Consider the following 24,641-nt stretch of genomic DNA (forward strand, 5'->3'; position numbering starts at 1 on the left):
GAGCCTGCATTTGTACTGGAGATTTTTGTCAACTAAAATACGACTAAAACTAAAACAATTCAGATGACTAAATTACGACTAAAACTAAAATGGCATATTAGTCAAAAGACGATGTCTAAAACAAAATCGAAATTTGGTGTCAAAATTAACAGTGTTGTCACCAAGGCATATAGAGAAGGTGAATCACATCAAATGGACAAGGAAAGCATAATAAACTGAAAGGAGGTTTTATTAAACCTTAAAAAAAGTGTCTTTCAATACACTTTAAGCCTGAATCTTTTTGTGACATGTTTAATAAAGGGACTCCAATGTCAGCTTCCGGTGTTATTTTTATTGTAAACAGCCAATCAAAACATAGCATTTCTGTGTCATACAAACAGTTTTGCTCACAGTGTACAGGTACAGTTTTCAGAATTTTTATGTACATCAGTAAAAATAACTGACTAGTTTAAAAGGTGTCATGGCAGAATTCTTTAATCACTGGATATATTTCATTTTCAGGCAAGAGCACAGAACAATACAAGAGCTGCTTGTGACCTTCTTTCTGAGCTGCTTCTGCATTCCTATTGACTTGTATTGGGGAATAAAAGTAGACTCAAGCAATGCTGGCATTGAGATGCAAAAACTGTGTAAATCAATCGCTTGACCCAAATACCCAGTTATGAACTGTACTGGTGACCAGGTGCTTTGGCATTCCTGGCCAACAAATCCTGAGATCACCCAACAAATTAATATTAAAACTGAACTAATATTAAAATTAATATATTTCTAACAATGATAAAACATGTCTTCAGTCTCCATGTTCTCAATGGTTTCAGCAGGACCTGAAAACTATGACCTCTAAGAGTTCAGTACTTTTTTAGGCTATACTGTACCTCCACTGCACCATATATTGTTATACATAAATGGACTTTTGCATGAAAAATTGAGCGATGAGAACATGTTGCTTAAAGCAATCACAAGATAATTCTACAGTCTTGACCATGTTTATCATTAGGCACAGTAGGCCTTTAGGCAACAAAGGAAAAGAGGCATTTTTTTCCCTACGCAGTCATCTCCCTCAGTCATCTAATATAAATAATATATACACAGTAACAATATTCTATGCCGTGCTAGGACCAGTGAATCAAGATATTGTTTCCGTAAAAGATGTGATGCTAGTAAAGGAGTATTACTTTGGGCACTAAAGGTTGATTGCCTACAGGCTATAATGATAGATATCCAGCCCTGGATGCAATGAAATTGCATTCTACAAAAAAAAAAAAAAAAAAAATCCCCTTTGACAAGAAAAATAACAGATTTTTTTTCCATTACTTATTTACAATTATTACATCAACAAGTCAAATTTCCAACTATAGAAATGAAAGTAATTGAAAATAACACTTAATATTTTAAAGTACTTTTTTTGGAATTATTTCAACCAAACAGTTCTGGCAGCTTTTTAAGCAAAAGGGGAACTCGAGCAAAGAGGTATACGTTTAGGTATAACTGTTTAAAAAAATAAATAAAAGATGAACAATTGCAAATAGTTTTGTTGGTAGGGGGTCTTTTTCTGATTTTGAATTGTCTCTCAAAATCTGATTTTTTTAAGGCAACACTTTCTAGCTAATTGACTAAAAACGAATGTAGGAATGGTTGGCAAACTCTGGGCATAGTTTTACTCAATAAGCCATAGAAAGAGAAAGAGTATGTAAGTATGTAAAAATAAATATATTTAAATGAAAGCATAATACAGTGAAAAGTGCTCATAGTAAAGAGGCATGATTTATATTAATACTATTCATGTATCCTTACTGCTATAAATGTGTAGTAGCATTGTAATGGATCTGTCATAGTACGATTTGAAACATCCAAGCTCATGGATTGGGAGGTATTTGCTTTGGTTGGCTTGCCTTACCAAACAGATCTCCCCATGCATTGCTAATATTTAAAATCATTTTCAAATGTACTAAGAATATAAACAGATCTTATTTATAATAAACAATAGAAAAATATACAAAAAAATGTCCAGAATGTTGGGGATATTGTTATAGTTGTTATGACTGATGTTGAAGTTTTGTCACATTTGTAGAACTGGTTGTCATCCCATATGATCTTTATATTCACAGACTGATCTGCTTCACTTTTCCAAGGACTTTCAGCGGACGTAGGACTGGAAGCTGTGCAGCATATAAATTAGTGATGTCAAGAAAGCAAAGACCTAGAATAAAGAAGAAAACATGGGAATAAACCATCAAATGTATAATCAACAATTATAATAAATTTGTCTCTATAACTCTGAACAAGTGACATTTTGCAGATATCGAAGACTTACTTTACCTCTTTTTCCCTAAAGGACTGGATTCCTCCATAGCCAAAATAGGTCATGGCCTAGACTGGCAAGGTTCTAGTGGAGCAAAGCCACCCACACATCATCTTGCCATCAGTAATACATAGTTGTGTATTTTAAACGGTTCCAAACTGCAGTAACACCAGCCACTGTGTCCTCATTCAAGAAAGTTTGTGTGTTTTTGTTGATAGAAAAGTTTTGTTACAGTTCACTCACTTTGGAATGATACACCTAGAACCAAATTGCTAGCGGAAAACTGTGACAGTTTTCTCTTTCGGTTTTTCAGTTCTTGGTGTACTGATATGGAGTGGGCATACTTGGTCACTCCTTTTAACCCTGCCTTGGAATGCCTTGTGAGCAGTGGCGGAACTAACGCCATAGCGACCCACGCGGGCACTATGGGGCCCACAGCTGAATGAGGATCAGGGGGGCCCGGTGAGGATAAGATCATCGCCGGCATGGTCTCCCAGCCAGGGGAAGAGAGAGGAGAGCAAGAGGCGAGCTGTCCGTATCAGCAGAGAGCGGAATTGCTCATGTCACATAGCTCCACCTCTTGGTCCGGCACCTTTGATTGACAGAACGCCGGTCCAGTGTCGGACATGTGACGACATCAAAGGCGTTGGGCTAAGAGGTGGGGCTATGTGACGATGAGCCCCGGGAAGACGGGAAATTCAAATGAAAGCTATTACAGCGGGCAATCCCGCTCTCTGCTGATCCGGCCGGCTTGCCTCTTCCTCTGCACAGGTGAGGCTGTATTGGGCACAGGCAGGCCAGGCTGTATTGGGCACAGGCAATGCTGTATTGGGCACAGGTCACGCTGTATGGGGCACAGGCAGTTCAGGCTGTATTGGGCACAGGCAACGCTGTATTGGGCACAGGTCATGCCGCATTGGGCACAGGCAATGCTGTATTGGGCACAGGTCACGCTGTATGGGGCACAGGCAGGCCAGGCTGTATTGGGCACAGGCAGGCCAGGCTGTATTGGGCAGGGGCAATGCTGTATGGGGCACAGGTCACGCTGTATGGGGCACAGGTCACGCTGTATGGGGCACAGGTCACGCTGCATTGGGCACAGGTCACGCTGCATGGGGCACAAGTCACGCTGCATGGGGCACAAGTCACGCTGCATAGGGCACAGGTCACGCTGTATGGCGCACAGGTCACGCTGTATGGGGCACAGGTCACGCTGTATGGGGAACCGGTCACGCTGTATGGGGACCCGGTCACGCTGTATGGGGCACAGGTCACCCTGTATGGGGCACAGGTCACCCTGTATAGGGCACAGGTCACGCTGTATGGGGCACAGGTCACACTGCATTGACACTAGGGCGGCTCTGGGGGGCCCCATAAAACATTTTTCTATGGGGCCCTGTGATTTCTAGTTAGGCCCCTGCTTGTGAGGCTGCAACATCAAGTCTTGTTAGTGTGGCCCAAGGCTAGCTAGATGAGTGAAATAGAAAAGGGGATGGCAGAAGACAGTTGGTCTAGGGGGTAGGAAGTGTTAATGTGGTCCAGTTCCCACAGTGTTTACTTTTCAATCCACATCAATCTACACCTCCCTATTGGAAAGCATTCCTCTCCACCCCCTCCTTCTATCCTGGAAATCAGATACCCAGTTACTGCGCCTTCCAGCCTGTAATCTTATAAGTAACTGCGGGCAACTAAGAACATTCTACTGTATATATGCACTGGTCAAACCCTTACAATATAAGGGGCTTGTCTGGCAAGGGGGGAGCACTGCATTTCACTCAACTAGGCAACTGCTCAACTAGGCAGCTGTACAAATGTTATGCCTAGTACACATGATCGGTTTTCCCGACGGGCAAAAGACCGCCGGGAAAACCGAGAACTGGCTCGGTTCCTTTTCCCCTGTACACACGGCCAGTTTTCCCGACAGGAAAACTGCCAGGAGAACTTTGGTTGGGAAAACCGGCCGTGTGTATGTTCCCTCGCAGTGTTTCCCATAGGAAAACTGCGGGGAAAAAAACACAGCGATTCGCGACAAGAAAAAAGAGAACATGTTCTCATTTTTTAAACTGCAGTTTTCCTGTCTGGAAAACTGCTACGGAGCATACACACGGACGGTTTTCCCGGGTCAAAGGAAAACACGTCAGTTTTCCCGACAGGAAAAAACGATCGTGTGCACTAGGCATAAGACTTGAAGGCACACTGTGAAACAAAGATAGGTCAAATGTATCGTATGAAACTTCACATACTGTATATGTGTCCATAAACTGCTTTATCAATGGCCTCCATAGCAGAGCTATCCATCATATCACGCTGGGATGTTACAATTGTTAACTGTGTCTGGCTGAATTTTCCTATGCAATGATGGAGTCCCCAAAGATCCTAGGTAAGCCAACAATCTGATATTGTCATAGACATGCCCCCCAAGTGGCAGTGATCACACCATAGGTCTCGGGCACCAAGCACTGAATTTAGCAGAGCAGTGCCTACAGTATTCTTTCTCTTCCTAGAAATGGGCAATTTCCAAAGAATATCAGACTGTCATGAATGATGTGGGCCAGCAGCCTTGGTCTAGTCCAGCAACCTTAGATTCAATTTAATTTTAAATACATATTACATATTAAGTACATATACTTACTCTAAGTATGTATATAATTTCCACAAGGTCTAGGGTAAATTACTTATTAAGAGGTACACAGAAATATCAATTATCTCACCAAATCCCAGTGTCTTTCCAACATTTCCACTCTATCATTTCCTTAAAGGGGTGTTCCGCCTAAAAAAAAAAATATTAACAGTCAGCAGCTACAAATACTGAAGCTGCTGACTTTTAATAATCGGACGCTCACCTGTCCCAGGCTCAAGCGATGCGGGGTGAACAAACCCCCAGCTCGTCTCCCCCTCCTCTCCGCGGTGCCGGCATTGTCACTGTGGGCGCCCGACTGTGGATTCACAGCCGGGCACGCACTGCGCAATGCGCGATCCGCGCTGTGCACCGTGATTGGCGGAGCAATCATCTCAGACCTGTGACGTGTCCCAGATGATTGTGGAGAGGGAGGGGGGGGTGACTTTCTCCCAGTCGCAAGGAGACCTAGGGAGTACGTGGGAGCTGGAACCCTCTAAAAAACGGGTTTCCGCTCCCCCCCCCTAAAAAAAATGACATGCCAAATGTGGCATGTCAGGAGGTCACCTTTCTTTAAAGCGGAAGTTCCATTTTTGGGTGAAACACCACTTTAATCAGACTTGGAAATATTTTGCCTACATAGTTGTAAAAGTATCATGAGCAAATGTCTCTCATGTCATGTCTCTCATGTTTCATATGCTAACAGTACTTTTTTTTTATTTTAAATTCTATTGGCACAAGCCACCAACATTCTTAAGTGGGCAAGTTAAGATTTTTCCTATAACATCTCTGTTGAATGGCCAGATTGCCTTCACTGTTATAGTGGTTCATCTGTGTGACTACACATGTAGTCAAGCTGACCACAAATATAGACCAGTTCTGACCTTGCTAGTTGTCTTCTTTTAGGGCTATACATCCTGGAATAGAAGGCACACTCCCTTATGTCCCACTATTACTTCAGTAGGGTATTTGGTAACAGCACCAATACAAAAAATAGACAAAACAAAAATAGAAGCACATCAGTGTTACTTACTGTGGCTGCCGCATCCAAGTGGTAATATACACGAACGCACTGAAAAACTCCGAAGATATTAGGGGGCGAAACAGATATAGTGTAATCACAAAATATTGTGGCATAAGCTTGCAGTACAGCAGCACTCAAGTAAAACATCGCTGTAATTCCAGTGTAGATAACGTCCTAATGAGAAAAACATACATATTAGGGTTCGTAGCAGTTAGATCAACACATTTAAAACAAGGATGCATATGCATGATTTCAGAAATTCATAACTTGTCACACATTAACAGAATATAAACAGAGACTTATAGTATACGTGTAATGGGACAGAATAGTACAAACCACCAGCTGCACATGTGGTACCTACCTACACCAGCCAGCATGCATTTGTTTAATCTCCCAGAGTGTCCAAAACTCAGAATGACCAGTTATGCCAGTAATGACCTCCAAATAATAGGCTGACGTTTAGGCCCACCTTCTCCTGTCTTCACTGTCAATTAGACCACCCACCATAATCTGCCGCTACTAGTGAGGCATAGGAGGTGGATATCCTTCTCATACATTTCAAAAATGGTTTAAGTGGTAGAAATGTTAAGCTCTAAGGCTGCATTCACACTATAACGCGGCGTATTTTGCCGTGACAAATTGCAGCGTATTGTACCGCGATTTGCCGCGACAAAACGGGTCATTTTAACCTTTTTTTTTGTTTACAAAACATTGTTACCATTGTTGTCTATGCCGAACGCCGAAAGCCGCCTGAAAAAAAGGGTCCAGGACTTGTTTTGAGCTTCAGGCATACAGCGTTTCGGCGTTCGGCGTGGAGATGTGAACCATCTCCATAGACATCAATGTTAAATCACCCCTCCAGCGGTGTGAATGCACATAAAGTTGAATCCTTGCAGGTTGTTTAATTGAAACTGCTGGTGTGACAATTGGGTTGTTTTTTGCCATGTACACACGACCGTTTTTAACGTCATGGAAAAAAACAAAGTTTTTCTCGATGTGATTCTTGTCAAGCCTGCCTTGCATTCACACGATCGTGAACAAAAAATGCTCGAAAAAAGCGCGGTGACGTACAACACGTACGATGGCACTATAAAGGGGAAGTTCCATTCAGATGGCGCCACCCTTTGGGCTGCTTTTGCTAATTTCATGTTAGTAAAAGTTTGGTGAGAGATGATTTGCGCTTTTCAGTCTTCATGCTTTTCAGTCTGTGCTATCTCCATTACAAACGCCAGTTTTACAAGAACGAGTGCTCCCGTCTCATAACTTGCTTCTGAGCATGCACGTATTTTTCCCATCGTTAAAGCCTACACGCGACCATTTTTCACGACGTGAAAAACTACGAGAAAAATTAGAGCATGTTCTAAATTTTTAATGCCCATTTTTCACGACGAGAAAAATGCTCTGGAGCCTACACACGGTCGTTTTTTAACCAGTTAAGCCCCGGACCAATATGCAGCCTAAAGACCCAAGGTGTTTTTACAGTTCGGAACTGCGTCGCTTCAACAGACAATTGCGCGGTCGTGCGACGTGGCTCCCAAACAAAATTGGCGTCCTTTTCCCCCCCACAAATAGAGCTTTCTTTTGGTGGTATTTGATCACATCTGCGGTTTTTAGTTTTTGCGCTATAAACAAAAATAGAGCGACAATTTTGAAAAAAATGCAATATTTTTTACTTTTTGCTGTAATAAATATCCCCCAAAAACATATATAAAAAAAAATGTTTCCTCAGTTTAGGCCGATACGTATTCTTCTACCTATTTTTAGTAAAAAAAATCGCAATAAGCGTTTATCGATTGGTTTGCGCAAAATTTATAGCGTTTACAAAATAGGGGATAGTTTTATTGCATTTTTATTATTTTTTTTTTTTTTACTACTAATGGCGGCGATCAGCAATTTTTTTCGTGACTGCGACATTATGGCGGACACTTCGGACAATTTTGACACATTTTTGGGACCATTGTCATTTTCACAGCAAAAAATGCATTTAAATTGCATTCTTTATTGTGAAAATGACAGTTGCAGTTTGGGAGTTAACCACAGGTGGCGCTGTAGGAGTTAGGGTGCACCTAGTATGTGTTTACAACTGTAGGGGGGTGTGGCTGTAGGAATGACGTCATCGATCGTGTCTTCCCTATAAAGGGAATGACGCGATCGATGCGCCGACACAGTGAAGCACGGGGAAGCCGTGTTTACACACGGCTCTCCCCGTTCTTCAGCTCCGGGGAGCGATCGCGACGGAGCGGCTATAAACAAATAGCCGCGCCGTGGTCCCGGATCGCTCCACGAGCGGACCCGACCTCCGCATGTAGCGGGGGGGTCCCGATCGGACCCCCCACCCGCTAATAGGCGAGGACGTACATGTACGCCCATGTGCCTGTACGTGCCATATTGTGGACGTATATGTACATGCGGGGGTCGGGAACTGGTTAATGACCAATTTAAAAAATTGCATATTTCTCATCATGAAAAACGGTCGTGTGTACGCGGCATTACAAAGGGCAAACAGGCTGTTAATTTTGCAAGGGAAGTTGCCATTTGCAAGGGAATTTTCCCCAAACCTTAGTGAATGAGTTGAAGTTCTGCTATCTACCATGTGTAAACAAAAATGCTTTTTATTTTCCCTGTGATTGGGTATTTTTTGCAAAGCGAAATTTCACCACATTGATTAACCGCTTGCTTACTGGGCATTAAACCCCCTTCCTGCCCAGACCAATTTTGAGCTTTTAGCCCTCTCACACTTTGAATGACAATTGCACGGTCATGCAACACTGTACCCAAATTACATTTTTATATCTTTTTTTCCACACACATAGAACTTTCTTTTGGTGGTATTTAATCATTGCTGTTTTTTTTTTTTTTTTTTGCCAATTTAAAAAAAATAAAGATCGAATGCCTTCTACCATCCAAGTTCCAAAATAAAATACAAAAACACAAACACCTTGGACTGGTCATTGAATAACAAGAAAACAGGAGTAAGGGTGGGACAAGTGGAAACCTCTAGCAACCAAATGGAAACTTTTAGCAACCAGCTGCAGGTAACTAGAGAGAGGCCTAAGAAGTCAACACTCAGCAAGCCCTACGGGAACAGTGCTACACATGAATACTTCAGAAAGTCATAGTAAGTGAAATGACACAGAATAACATAAATGTCTTACAATTAATCTCCAGGTGTTGCAATTGTTTCTGTGGAATCCAAATAGGTAGACCATCAGGAGTAGCAATGAGAAGAAAAATGAGGACACTGAAACATACATGACCCATCCTTGCACAATAGGATAAAATACTCTTGTAGCAGCAACCAAGATCCAAACCCATGCTCCTAATAACTGCAAAGAAAGGAAAGAGATAATTATGATAAAATAACTTAAAAGTGCTAAATATTTAAAGACACTTGTAGAAAAGCACAATTTAAAAAATGCACAAGATTAATTTGAAAACAAGCCATTTATTTATTATATAAATTGCAATCATTTATGTATTTACTGATTACAAAATTAGTAAATGATCAGTGGACCATTAGGTCAGAAGGCAAGTGCTAAACTATTATTGAGGTTTTGTACGTGGCATTCCTAGCAAAATATATGATCGGCTCAATTTATCTGAAAAGTTGTACAGTATTCGATCCACCTTTTCAAGGGCCAATGCTGACCTGACTTGTCATCTCTAGAGGAAGGGACACCGACAGGTAAATGTGCCATAATGAGAAAGCAGAATTTATATATTAACAAACAATGGTAATCGTTTCCTAATAAAAAAATATTATGTATTCCTTGAACATTTAATATTCCTAAAACATTTAGGATTAAAGTAGAATTTTTTTTTTTTAATCTTTGGGTAAGAGTTAAAGCAGTTGGTGTTTTGTTTTGTTTTTTATTGAGTTTTGTGTCTGCACTTCCTGAAGTAATGGAGGGGATTTTGTAAAAGTCGAAATTTTGTGTAAAAGTCTAAATCAGCTTCCAGGTTTTATTGTCAAAGCTTGAGACTGGGTTCACATTTGTCCGACAAACGCTCCGACATTAGGAGCTCATGTCGCATGACGTGTGAAAATCAATGTTTCCCTATGAGAGCCGTCTTAACTGGTCCGACACAAGTCGGTCCGACTTTGAAAACGCTCCCTGTACTACTTTGGTCCGAAATTGATCGTACTTCAGCCCACTGAATATCATTGAAGTCGGACCAAAGTAGGAGCCTTGTCCTTACCAGACATCTGACATGTGATTACAACAGCAGTAAAAGGAATTTATCTCACTCTGGGATTGCTTTGATTGGTCAAAGAACAAGTCAGACTATCACAAAGTCGGCTTAAAGTAGTATCCTGTTAATGAAAGTCGGATGGATGTCGGACCAATGTAGGATCAATGTAGGACTGATGTCGCAGAGCAAAGTAGGATGAAAGTCGTATCACTGTCGTGTAGTATCAGTGTGAACTAGGGCTGTGGAAATTAACTATTAATTCCTCGATTAATCTTAAATTTTTTTGTTCGATCAAAATTCTTTTGATTGGTACTCACCTCTCCGCCAGCTTCCAGGCCTTCAGGGAGTTCTGTCGGAGATCCGGTGACGTCACGGACACCGGCGGGGCTTGCCGTGTCTATCTGAAGGGCTCCTTTGCTGTGCCTTCATATCTGCATGCCGGCGGGACCTTACTATCTACCACATGCAAGGGCTGTTACACTTCCCTCTATCAACCTGGGATTCTACAGCCATCCACTGGGAGTTGTGATAGTTCCCTTCACGGGACTTCTACATGCCGACAGACTGATGTTAACCCCTCCTCATCTGGATTCAGCAGTGGTATCGTTGTACACATTTTTATACCAGTATCATACTTAGCTACATGTTTTTATGACTCCTGGGAATCAGCCTGCAAAGAGAACAGCTAAAAGTAGTTGGATCTGTATGTGCATTATAATTAATCGAAATTAGTCGATTAATCGATTCAATAAAAAAAGGTTAATCGAACACAAAAATTGTGAACCCAGCCTAATTGAATAAGCTGAAGTTAGAAGCTGATTGGCTACCATGCACAGGTGCATCAGATACTGAGTGCTCCAGTTTTAGTAAATCTCCCCCAATGACTACAAAGCAAGTGAGAGAAATTAAAAGCCTGAAAGTTCTTACTCTTCCCAACTCTAATAAAGATGTGCTTTTGTTGCCTTGTGTATCCCTGTTGGAAAAATCTGCTTCTTTCCTTTCCCGATGACCACACAGAAAGTTTGGGGAAATTTTAATGTTGACAGAAACAGGAATAAAGTCTAAAGGCCCATACACACTATCTGACTTTTTGACAACAACGGTCTGACGGACGTGTTTTATCGGAAAATCCAACTATGTGTATGCTCCATCGGACAATTGTCTTCGGTTTTTCATCGGACGAATGCTCGCAACAAATGTCCAATGGAGGACAATCCAATCGTTGTTACACAAGTCCATCTGACTAAAGTCCAAAGTACAAACACGCATGCTCCCAACTAATGCTAAAGATCAGACAACAATAGCAGAAGTTGCCCAAAGGGTGGTGGTAAAGAGCTGAAAAACCATGTGATTTGGTGAAAGTTGGCTGAAAATGTTCTGCCATGTTTATGCAGAACAAGTTCATGGCCAACGCCCATTCGGACCAAAATCTACAGAAGAGTCCGATGGAAGTCCGATTGTGTGTATGAGGCTTTACCGTGGCAGAAACACATTTTTAAAACTTTTTTACCTAATATATCATGTATTTTCCCTCAAAATTAAGGAATAAGCAAAGAATGAGCAGGTTCCATGTAGTTCAACCATAGAACCACACACCCTTTACAGCTTTCTTCTTCTCTTCCCTGGTATTGCACTACAAAGTATTGCTAACTACAGCATGTCTGTTAGGGTAAGTGGACTGAAAGGTGAGGAATTGTGTAGAATAGTGTCAAAATAGGAACCTGTTAAGTTAAACGCACACGTTTTACCAATTGCCCCCTTAAATTACCCAAAATATAATAAAAAAAAATCTTGATTCTCTTGCACCTAAGATATAAGGAATCTTCCACTAGCCAACAAATTGTATTATTTTAGTATCATGTTCTGTTTCTATAAATTACTGTTACAATGCAAAATGTTTGTATTTATATAACCATTCATTGATGATCAGCTAAAATATAAAAAATTTGTGACATGCTCATGAGATTCTATCACTTTGTTATAACTATTTCTGATTTTATGTGTGTCTTTGGGTGTGAGAAGGTGTGCCTGTAATTGCTCAGTTTAGGGTGTGAACTTACTGAAATATTTATCAAGGAGCAAAAGACAAAGAAAGAGCTGAAAAGGTGAGCATTGCAATGTGACAGATGAGGTCATAGTGTATTTTAGATGACCCCCAAGCCAAGGCCATGCATTTCCACCACCATTCCTACATAAGATTATGATGTCAGTTGGGATCTACATCCAACATCTCAGAAAAACATGCTACCCAGCTTTCTGGCGGAAAAAAGAGGAACACTTTTAGGACCAAAGTATGAAAGCAAGGGACACCTCCTGAGAATTTCTATCCCAAAAAATTGATTGGTTAACCACTTAAGCCCCAGACCATTTTGTCGCTAAATGACTGGGCCACTTTTTGCGTTTCGGCACTGCGTCGCTTTAACTGACAATTGCGCCACGTGCGACGTGGCTTCCAAACAAAATGTATGTCCTTTTTTTCCCACAAATAGAGCTTTCCTTTGGTGGTATTTGATCACCTCTGCGTTTTTTTTTTTTTTGTGCTATAAACGAAAATAGAGTGACAATTTTGAAAAAAGTTCTATATTTTTTACTTTTTGCTATAATAAAGGTATAAAAAATGTTTTTCCTCAGTTTAGGCCGATATGTATTCTTCTACATATTTTTGGTAAAAAAATCACAATAAGCATTTATTGATTGGTTTGCGCAAAAGTTATAGCGTCTACAAAATAGGGGATAGTTTTATAGCATTTTTATTAATAATTTTTTTTTTATCGTGACTGCGACATTATGGCGGACACATCGGACACTTTTGATACATTTTGATACCATTGTCATTTTTACAGCGATCAGTGCTATAAAAATGCACTGATTACTGTGAAAATTACACTGACAGTGAAGGGGTTAACCACTAGATGACACTGTAGGGGTTAAGTGTTCCCTAGGAAGTGATTCTTACTGTAGGGGGCGTGCCTTGCTGTGACACGTCACTGATCGTTGTTCCCGATGACAGGGAACGCGATCATTGACAGTGTCACTAGGCAGAGCCGGGAGATGTTGTGTTTACACTAACATCTCCACATTCTATCTCTCTGTGAGACGATCGCAGGTATGCCCGTGGCAATCAAATCCGCGGGACCCGCAGGCGGGCTCACGGAGATCGCGGTGGGCGTGCGCGCGTCCTCAACAACCGCTTCTTAAAGAGGACGTATATATACGTCCTTCTGCCTGCCCATGCCATTCTGCAGACGTATATCTGCGTGCGCAGAGGCGGCAAGCGGTTAAACCCACAAGTGATTTTTCTTTTTCACTGCTTCTTTTTACTTTATACTGACTTTTCAAAACAACAAATGCATTCATTTACAGCAGTGGTTCTCAACCTGTCTAGTGCTGTGACCCCTTGATAAAATTTCCCAAGTTGCGGGGATCCCTAACAGTAAAATTATTTTCTTATCGTGGGTTGTTGGCACCCAAGGTAAGACAAGTAATTTGCGCCCCTAACCCACGGACATTTAGCGCTCATTGAGTCCCTTTTACTCGCACAATATTAAAACCCCTTATAGTGCTTTTAGGATGTACCACTCTTTTTCTTTGTTCTCCTTTTTTTCCCTTTTATTTCTCTCTGTCCTAAATTCTTGCTTGTTATCCCCATCCCTCTCTAGATGTCCGTCTTGTTCTTTCTCTCCCTTTTTCTTTGTTCCTCCCCCTTTTTTCCTCTCCCTTGTATTCTCTATTTTTATTCCTTCTCTTACTCCCTGGTGGGAAGTATAGGATCAGTGGCAGTGCTGGCGGGGAGTTGGGATCAGTGGCAGTGCTGGCGGGGAGTTGGGATCAGTGGCAGTGCTGGCGGGGAGTTGGGATCAGTGGCAGTGCTGGCGGGGAGTTGGGATCAGTGGCAGTGCTGGCGGGGAGTTGGGATCAGTGGCAGTGCTGGCGGGGAGTTGGGATCAGTGGCAGTGCTGGCGGGGAGTTGGGATCCGCCAACTTAGGTGCTCTTGATCAAGGTCATCTGCTGATCTGAGAGTGGTAGTGGTGACTTTTAAAGGCAACTCTAATCACAGGTAGTGTTACTCACTGTGTCTCTGACTTTGTGATTTCTCGTAGCAGTGACACCTATGCTGAAATCAGCAGATAGGGTCTCCTCCAGCCCCTCCCACTTCACATTCCTCACCAGTCAGCTGACCTCTAGTCCCTGCCCCCCAGCTATGCCATGAACTAAATGGGCTGTGAAGAGGATGAGTGGGCGGCCGCAGGCTTCAGGAACAGCCCATGCTTTGGTGACCCCTCAAATCCTCATTTGACCCCCAAGGGGGTCCCAACCCCCAGGTTGAGAACCACTGATTTACAGGTTGTATGAAAGTTATAGTGTTGTATAAAACTTTTAGAAGTTAAATAACACTTTTTATAAAGGTCAAAACACAAGAAGAATAAGAGGTAAACCTGAGGAGGAAAGAGGGACAAAGGGATTTAGTTACATAAAAGAGAGAGAGCCCATCCATATGAGGGACATTCGGGAGCCATGCAGAACTGTATCATCAACACAAATTACGGTATTGTTTATTCTGAAGCTCCCTGTACCTTCTGCCTACATGGAGGAGGAATTAGAAGCCAATACTACATAAGAAATTAGGTCCATGGGTTCTTGATTCCCCATAAGGGATTAAGGGCCCATTGACTCAACCTGACTCCTAAGTGCTGGAAAACAGAATTCCCTGCAATAGTTACACCTACTATCCATGTTACATCAGAAACCAATCCAATCAGGGTACCCTAAAATAAATAGACATTCTAAAAACGAAAGAATGCCGATCAGAAATGATAATTTTAGCTGTTTTATTACAGCTACATTGGGAATGTGCTTATAAAAAAATTCAAGGAGCTATCGATCCTGCAAAACTGCATGTACATTCATTCTGTGCGAATGCCAGCAAAATCAAAAGTTACTAGGCTATTTTCTCTCTAGGCCAGCTCCTGTTCTTTATTCATAAGCATAGAATGAGCAGGTAAGTATCCCATTATGGCCACTAGAAGGAGCTGTTTATCAAAAGAAAGAAATGCTTTTTTTTTTAACAAGAAAATAAATAAATGCTTATTTACTACGATCGAGAGCTCCATGTAGTGGCCATAATGTGATATTTTCCAGATTCACACTATTCTTAGAAATTAGGAACATCTGGAAAGAAAATAGTATAGTAACAATACATTTTGTCAGCATTCGCACAGAACAAATGTACTTGCAGATTGGCATGACAAATAGCCCTGAAAGTTTTTTTTTTTTAAATACCACAGTAATATGTTAAACATAAACAAATTAAAGCCTAAAGAGAGACCCAACAATTAGTACTTCTATAAGGATAATAATAATAATAATAATAATATATCTGTATGCTGTATATTTAATCTATGAAACAATATTGGCTACTTTGTGGTCCTCCTGGTATATCCTCAGGAAATGTGCGTTTGTTCATGAATAAGCTCATTTATAATACATTATTTTAGGTCTCAGAGTGATTCAACCATTTCTGGTGAAACGCGTTGTGGTGGAAGTGGTGGTTTTTGGGGGGAGATGTCATAGTTGCAGCTATACTGACTTAGAAGAGTAGAGATATGAGCGAGTCTGTTATTCATTTACACTTTTCCTTTTATCTTACAATAATATCTAAAGGAATATCATACTGTAATGTTAAAGGCGTTCATGCTACGCATACAACTATGTATGGTGCACAGCTTAACCACTTGCCGACTGCCTAACATACATTTACGTTGGCAGAATGGTACAGGCAGGAAAAGCAACGTACCTATACGTTGCTTTGAAACTGATGCCTAGCGGGCGCGCGCCCGCTGAGAGCTCCGTGACCGTGTAACCCGCGGACACGATGCCCGCCGGTGTCCCGCGATCGTGTCGCGGAGCAGCAGAACGAGGAGATGCCTAAGTAAACAAGGCATTTCCCTGTTCTGCCCAGTGACAGGACAGTGATCTTCTGCTCCCTGTCATTGGGAGCAATGATCAGTGTCATGTCACTTGTAGCCCAGCCCCCACACAGTTAGAATCACTCCCTAGGACACACTTAACCCCTTCCTTGCCTCCTAGTGGTTAACCCCTTCCCTGCCAGTGTCATTTACACAGCAATCAGTGCATTTTTATAGCACTGATCGCTGTATAAATGACAATGGTCCCAAAACAGTGGCAAAAGTGATCGATGTGTCCGCTGCAATATCGCAGTCATGAAAAAAACGCTGATCGCCGCTACTACAAGTAAAAAAATTATAATATTAAAAATGCCATAAAACTATAACGCCCTATACACACGATCGGTTTGTCTGATGAAAACGGACCGATGGCCTGTTTTTATTGGACAAACCGATCGTGTGTGGGCCCCATCGGTTTGTTTTCCATCGGTGAAAAAAAATAGAACATGTTTTAAATTTTACCTATGGATAAAAAAACAATAGAAAAAAACGATTGTCTGTGGGGAAGTCCATCGGTCAAAAATCCAGGCATGCTCAGAATCAAGTCGACACATGCTCGGAAGAATTGAACTTCATTTTTCTCAGCACGTCGTAGTTTTTTACGTCACCGCGTTTGGACACGGTCGGATTTTTGACCGATGGTGTGTAGGCAAGACTGATGAAAGTCAGCTTCATCGGATATCCGACGAAAAAATCCATTGGATTAGATTCCATCAGATATCCGATCGTATGTATAGGGCTTAACTTTTGCGCAAACCAATCACTATACGCTTATTGCGATATTTTTTTACCAAAAATATGTAGAAGAATACATATCGGCCTAAACTGAGGAACAAATTCGTTTTTTTATATATTTTTTAAGGATATTTACTATAACAAAAAGTAAAAAAATATTGCTTTTTTTTTCAAAATTGACGCTTTTTTTGTTTATAGCGCAAAAAATAAAAACTGCAGAGGTGATCAAATACAACCAAAAGAAAGCTCTATTTGTGCGGAAAAAAAGGACATCAATTTTGTTTGGGTGCAGCATTGCACGACCGCGCAACTGTCAGTTAAATCGATGCAGTGCCGAATTGCAAAAAATGGCCTGGTCATGGGGCAGCCAATTCTTCTGGGGCTGAAGTGGTTAACAAGCTTAAAATGTTTGTTTATTTTGTTATTTCCATTTTTCTGAATACATTTTCAAGCATTTATAATGCACCTCAAAGCCCCAGATTGCCTTCCATTGAGCTGTAATATTTCAGCCTCCTTTATGTTCAGGTAATAGGTTCATTGTAATTCTCATCACAAGAGAAAACCTGCCACAGTTTCAGGAGCGGTTTTACCATTATCTTCTGGTATGTACGTAGCTTTTATATTTTTAAATAGTTTCTATGGAACACAGGTGTGCCTGGTATTCCTAAGTTAATAGCTCCTCTATACACATGAACAAAATGAAATTGCAATACACTAGCCTTGGTTCATGTATACATTGCCTGTTGTTTTCATCTTATCTTTGTGTGTGACCCTGCCATATTGAAAGGGTCACACACAAAGTGAGGATACACTTTTGAAAATTTAGTGTATCATTTATGTGTAAATGTCATAGAATGAAGTAGCACATTTTTACTTTTACAGAATTGTTTAAACATGAAGAGATTTCCCTCAATGTCTTTTTGAAGACAACTAAGATAGCAAAAATGCCTGAGGTCTGTATTCTTGGACTTTACACTTCTATCCAGCTGCTCTAATGAGCAAAGTAACAGATACACGTAGCAATATAAAGTACTATGATAGCTTGTCGCATGCCTGACATATCTTGCAGAACATTATTTAACAACCACCCCCCAAAAATTCAAGCAAGAATTGTGGGGGTGGCTAAATTGCAGTTGGGAGGGGATACAATGAGCATGGTTAAAATAAACAGCCTACTCATTGTATGTACAGCACATATAAATCACAGTCCTTGTACCCACACAAAATATTTTGGACCAGATTCTCGTAGTTTGGCGTAACTTTGTGTGGGCGTAACGTAACCTATTTACGTTACGCCTCCGCAACTTAGACGGGCAAGTGCTGTATTCTCAAAGCACTTGCTCCATAAGTTGCAGCAGGGTAGCGTAAATTGGCCGGCGTAAGCCCGCCTAATTCAAATTTGGAACAGGGGGGCGAGTTTTATGTAAATGTTCTGTGACCCGACGTGATTGACGTTTTTCACGAACGGCGCATGCGCCGTCCGTGGAAATCTCCCAGTGTGCATTGCTCCTAATACGCCGCAAGGACGTATTGGTTTTGACGTGAACGTACATTACGTCCAGCCCCATTCACGGACGAGTTACGCAAACAACGTAAAATTTTCAAATTTCGTGGCGGGAACGACGGCCATACTTAACATTGGTACGCCGCACTTACGCCACCATATAGCAGGGGTAACTTTACGCTGGGAAAAGCCTAACGTAAACGGCGTATCTGTACTGCGTCAGCGTACGTTCGCAAATTCGCGTATCTAGCTGATTTACATATTTCGACGCGTAAATCAGCGTACACGCCCCTACCGGGCAGCCTAAATATGCAGTTACGATCCGGCGGTGTAAGAGACTTATGCCGGTCGGATCTAATAGAAATCTATGCGTAACTGATTCTAAGAATCAGGTGCATAGATACGACCGGCCAGACTCAGAGATACGACGGCGTATCTGGAGATACGCCGTCGTATCTCTTTTGAGAATCTGGCCCTTTATTGCTGTGAGACATGCAAGAGTCTAAATGGTACCTACAAAACTATATTTTTTTTTATAATGAAACCCTTTAATTACATATGCTTTTCTACACACCTACCTAACTTAATGAAGAACTTCAGGACTACATAATGTACTAAGACTGAGTTGTTCAAAAATATGTCATATAAAGCCCAACATACAGAGTATAGTAGTCAGGAGTATGAAATGTACAAGAGGGTGCATAAGGCAGAGAGTGTAGGGTTCAGTAGTGCATAACAGAGAGTGCAGGAGTCAGAAGTATGTAACACTGCGAGTGCAGGGGTCAGGAGTGGGTAACGCAGAGATTGCAGGGGTCAGAAAGAGTTAATGCACAGAGGGCAGAGGTCAGAAGTGTATACTTCACAGAATACAGGGGTCAGGAGTATGTATGACCAAGAATCAGGGGCCATACAGAGTCTAGTAGTCAGGGGTATGAAATGTACAAGAGGGTGAATAAGGCAGAGAGTGTAGGGTTCAGTAGTGCATAACAGAGTGTACGGGGGTCAGAAGTGTGTAACACTGCGAGTACAGGGGCCAGGAGTGGGTAACACAGAGATTGCAGGGGTCAGAAAGAGTTAATGCACAGAGGTCAGAAGTGTATACTACACAGAATACAGGGGTCATGGAGTATGTATGACCAAGATTGCAAGGGCCAGGAGTGGATAACACAGAGAGTGCAGGGTCAAGAGTGGGTAATGCACAGGCTACTGTACAGAATACTAAAAACTCCTCCTGCCAGTACAAATCCCCCACAGTACAAATAACCACCCACAGCCCTAAATTCTCCTCCCAACCTAACCCCTCAGTACAGCCCCCTCTTCAGAGAAGAAATGTCATCTGCACACCAAAAATTCCCCAAAAGGGTCCAAAGCTTCATTCACATGGTCCACATACGGCAACGTTATGGAGCAACGCAGGGCCCCTTTATCAGCCTAGTGACAATCTTGCTTCACTTGCCTGATGAAGGGGCCCTGCATGGCTCAGAAACATTGCCGAATGTGGACCATGTGAAGGAAGCTTTGGACCCTTTTGAGGAATCCTTGGTGTGCTGATGACATTTCTTCACTCTGATTGTCTACAGTTTCCAACCTGTGGTCATTACAGCATCCAGCATTATCGAACAGCCATTTTCAGGAACCTGTGCATGGGGAATATTGCGTTTGTCTTCTTCAGTACATATCTCCCCCATCAACTTTCCAAAAACACTGGCATTTCAAAAATGGGGGAATTCCTCAACTTTGCTGTGTCATATGACTGGAGCCGAGGAGGAGCCTCCCCCCTTGGCTCTGAACTGCCACTGTACACACTGCAACACCATTCAGCAGAAAAAGTTGAGCAACTGACACCTGGAAACCCTTGAGTGTCAGCACCTAGTGCAGACTACACCCCTCTAAGTACGTCACTGATAGCCCCTAGAAATGGCCATCACAGATTTGAATGGTTATACTTTTATCCATATATTATGAAATCGTACGTGTTAAGTTGACTATACATTTTTAGATTTCTCTTGTTTAGTCTCATGGGCAGAAGAAGATAAATTACTCAAATCCGCCATTCATGCCTCAAGCCTCGTACACACTACCGAGTTTCTCTGCAAAAAACAGCAAGAAACTTGCTGGGAGATATTTTTTCGTCGAGGAAACTGTCGAGAAACTCGACGAGCCAAAAAGAGAGCATGTTCTCTATTTCCTTGACGGGAATCGAGAAAATTGGCTTGTCAAGTTCCTCGACAGCCTAACAAGGAACTCGACGAGGAAAACGATGGGTTTCGCCCGTTGAGTTCCTCGGTCGTGTGTACGAGGCTTAACAGAATAAATGGATGAATAGTGGTTATTGTATTCTGATTAGACATTTTGTTTCGTCTCGTTACGTAGATTCGTAAAGATTCGTAATTTCGTAAGACGCAAGTTTTCCTATTCGGACCCGTTTGTATTTCGTAAGACGCAAGTTTTCCTATTCGGACCCGTTCGTATTTCGTAAGACGCAAGTTTTCCTATTCGGACCCGTTCGTATTTTCGTAACAGTTTTATTTTCGTTTATACTGAATGATTCGTAAGTCTGTCGAATTTATTTTCATTGATTCGAAATTCGTAATTTTGTTAGATAATAATTTTCGTTTAATGGATTTGTAATTTTGTACTTTCGTAAATACATTGCGGCGCGGTCATTCGCAATCTTGTATTTTAGTTTCATTTTCAACACGCGGTTAATCCATATTAAAGCCTCGTACACACGGTCAGACTTTTTGCCAACAAACTTCAAAATGAGCAAGTTTTCAAAAAAATCCAAGCGTGTGTACGCTCTATCGGACAAACTTTTTCGGTTTTCATCGGACAAAAGTTCACTCTGCAAACAGACAAACTTTTCGGCAACAAAAGTCCGGCCAACTCCCTTCGGACAAAAATCCATAGAAAAGTTTGTTTGAAGTCCGACCGTGTGTACGAGGCTTTACACTGTCCAATGTGACTCAGCACAAAAGAGATAAGCTGATTGGCTAAGATATTAAGTAAGATACATCACTCACTAACTACACTGCCCAGTGCCCATTCGAAAGAACGATTCGAGTACACAAATTTACGAACAAAGAAACGGATTTACAAAACACACAAATGAAAACATACGAGAACATACGAATATACGAAATTACGAACAGACAAAGGATTTAAAATACGGAATGCAAATCGTTCGTTATAGATGTCATTTTCGTTCTTTTGCTGTTTCGGTGTTTCGTATTTTAGTAAGTTTGTCCAATCATACATTCGTATTTTCGCTTGTTCGTTATTTTGCTTATTCGGAATTCCGTAATTTTCGTATTTGTGTACTTTCAGCTATTCGGATGTTCGAATTGATCCGAATGTACGAATACTAACAAATTCGTACGAAAATCCATTCATTACGAACGGAAATGCACATGTCTAATTCTGATACACAGCTGTCAGAATACCCAAATATGCTTGTATCTAATTGGATGTAGGCACACAATGCTCCTCCAAAAAAAGTTGATTCATTCTGTGACAGGGCCACTCAAAGAATTATTTTGGGCAATTCAGCATGAAATTAGGAAGGTAATTATATCTGTGTGTAGCCAGTTGTAGATATTGCACCATCCAGAAGTTGTTTAGGCCCCCCTTAAATCTTGCATAAATCCAAATAACGAACATCTATTATTTTGTTACTTTGGTCCACTAACTATCGAATTGAAAATTGAGGAAATTCATGTGTTTTCAGTCCACAACGGGACAATGCACTGCATATGTATTTTTTACACTTTCTATGCATTAAAGCGGAGTTCCACCCAAAAGTGGAACTTCCGCTTTAGGCACTCCTCGCCCCCTGGCATGCCACAATTGGCATGTTATTTTTTTGGGGGGGGGGAGTGTGTATCTTCTTTTTAGTGGGACTTCCTGTCCCACTTTCTCCTTCTTCTTCTTCTTCTTCTTCTTCTTGGCTGCCTAGGCGACTCCTCCTCTCGCCCTAGGCGGCCCCTCCCTGACAGGTCCCAGGTGATATACTGGCCAATAGCAGAGTGCAGCTCGACTCACGCATGCGCAGTGCGCGCCCGGCCGTGAAGATCTCACGGCCAGGTGTCCACAGTTGCTATGACGGCACGGCGGATAGGAGGGTGAGAGGAGCAAGGCTCCGGACGGCCGCATCACTGGACCGTGGGACAGGTAAGTGTCTGTTTATTAAAAGTCAGCAGCTGTTTTGTAGCTGCTGACTTTTATTAAACTAAAAAACAGGTGGAACTTCGCTTTAAGGTAGAAAACCTTCTGTGTGCAGCTAACATGTTAATGTGACCAGCTCTCAATGGAGCCTGTTCACACATGTTTGGGGTGGCCGCGGTACGGTTTCCAAAAGAGTCCTGTGCGTTTTTGGGTTCCGGTTCAGGTACGAATTTAGGCAAAAATTTGGACCGGTGAACAGAAAGGCACTGGACCCCGGGCTGCAAACCGCGTTGGCACATATATGAACCCGGCCCTAAACAGTAAATGCCAGGGACACAGAAAGCTTCCCCTAGGTTCCTACTTGGCTCTGACATGTCTTACAAGACACACTTCAGTGCCATTCATTTTGAATAGCACCCCAACATACTAAGGTAATATGCATGTTTTGAAACATTCTGTAACTGATGGCAATGCACCATAATGTATTGCAGCAGAAATTTGTGACATGTCCAAAAATTTGGTGTCAGAAGCCACTCCAATCTCTTAAAAAAGACGTGCCCTTTATTGGGTAAAGGAAAAATGCACTACAAGTATCAGCACATAGTGGGGAAAACAGCTGACGCGTTTCGCATTGGATATCAATGCTTAGTCATAGCTACCGGTTGTATGGCTTCGGTTTAAAAAAAAAAAAATAACAAACATGTTATAGCTGCACTGTGCAGTTCGTTTTGGCCCTGATCCTCTTCTTCTGGGGTTCCTTGGTGTCTGTCTCGGCTCCTCCCCGCAAGCGCTAAACCCCTTCATGGGAAGCTCTCTCCCAAGGGGGTTAGCTTGCGGGCGCGCTCCCGTGAAACAGCCGGCGGCCATAGCCCTACGCCCCCCAGTGCGCCGCGTCACTGGATGTGATTGACAGCAGCGCGACCCAATGGCTGTGCTGCTATCAATCTCCAATGACCAGCCGCCTCAAGCAGGAGGAAACCCTGCGCGGAACGAGTTTCGTGGCTTAGGTAAGTAAAACGGGGGGGCTGGGGGGCCCGAGAGTGCAAGGTGTTTCTTCAGCTTAATGATAGGATGCAATAAGGTGAAAAAACACAAAGCTTTCCAACCCCTTTAATACAGAAGGAATAGATGGCTTAGAATTCAGTTTTTCATTTGCCAATTTTCTTCTAAACTTGTCTTCCTATTTTACTGTGCTTATATAACCAAACTATCGACATTTTCTTCTATATAGAGAGAATATTGTCTGTCCCTGGCACAAGGAAGTTTAAAATCCAATATTCAATACAGTCACATACATTCCAAAATACCCAACATGTAAGCGACCGGCAGCTTTTGAGCTGTGCACCCAGACAGTTAAAGCCAATAATCATACCACAGAACATAAAAATGCAGGGCATACCTCTAAGCAACCTCATGTACCTTTGTACATACTACTATGTTATTACCAGTTGACTTGCATTAAATCAGGAGACAACAGAAAGGTAAACCCGCGCGGATCGAGAGGAGGGAGGAGTCTAGGGATGGCGCGGTCGGAGCGGAGGAGCTGCTAGACGGGAGCCCTCGCTCTCCAACCCTGTGCTGACCGTGGAGACGTGAAGTGAAGCGAGGGGCCCGGACCTCTCCCCGCCTGATCACCTCCCCCCCCCGGCTCAGAGATGCTGCCCCTGTGCTGTAAACGTGCCCCCTACTTACGGATCTCGGCTGCCTGAGAGTCCCCTGGGCTGCAGCGTGGACGGTGTGCACGGCTCTTCCTGTGCTGCGGTGATTGAGGCTTGCAGCGCAGAGTGGTGAGGACGGCGCTTGGGAAGCCCAAACACACGGAGCACATAGAGCGGGAGGGGCTGCAGGGAGGGAGGCGAGGTGAACCAAGCCCTTCGTGAGAGCAGAGCAGCTCGTGCGCTCGGCGGCCCCCCCTCCCCCGTTCTCTGGGGTACGCGTGCAGCTGTACTAAGTCATTGTAGACCGCGGTATGTGGGCCCCCACATGGGGAGCAGAAGCCGACAGAAATGAAACCCAGCACCTCGTAGCTCAAGTAACTCAAAGTAAATTGGAAGGAGGAGATGTGTGTAAGTAAGGAGCTGGCTCCTAGAAGAACACCAACAAGCGGGTAAGATTTAAAAATATTACACCAGCC

At 42.4% G+C, this 24,641-nt stretch overlaps 1 protein-coding gene across 1 annotated transcript in view; it reads right to left on the reverse strand.

Moving 5' to 3' along the window:
• Positions 1-311: 311 nt before the first annotated feature.
• LOC120937693 (MAL-like protein) overlaps positions 312-24,641 on the reverse strand; it is a 47,691-nt gene continuing 23,361 nt past the window's right edge. Inside the window, exons 2-4 of the mRNA XM_040351109.1 lie at positions 9,099-9,269; positions 5,953-6,117; positions 312-2,200 (exon numbers count right to left, since the gene is read on the reverse strand). Of these exons, the coding sequence (XP_040207043.1) occupies positions 2,138-2,200; positions 5,953-6,117; positions 9,099-9,269 (399 nt within the window). The 3' untranslated portion in view covers positions 312-2,137. The remainder of the gene's footprint in view (positions 2,201-5,952; positions 6,118-9,098; positions 9,270-24,641) is intronic.

The sequence above is a fragment of the Rana temporaria genome, chromosome 4 (assembly GCF_905171775.1).
Source record: "Rana temporaria chromosome 4, aRanTem1.1, whole genome shotgun sequence".
NCBI classification, from domain to species: Eukaryota; Metazoa; Chordata; class Amphibia; order Anura; family Ranidae; genus Rana; species Rana temporaria.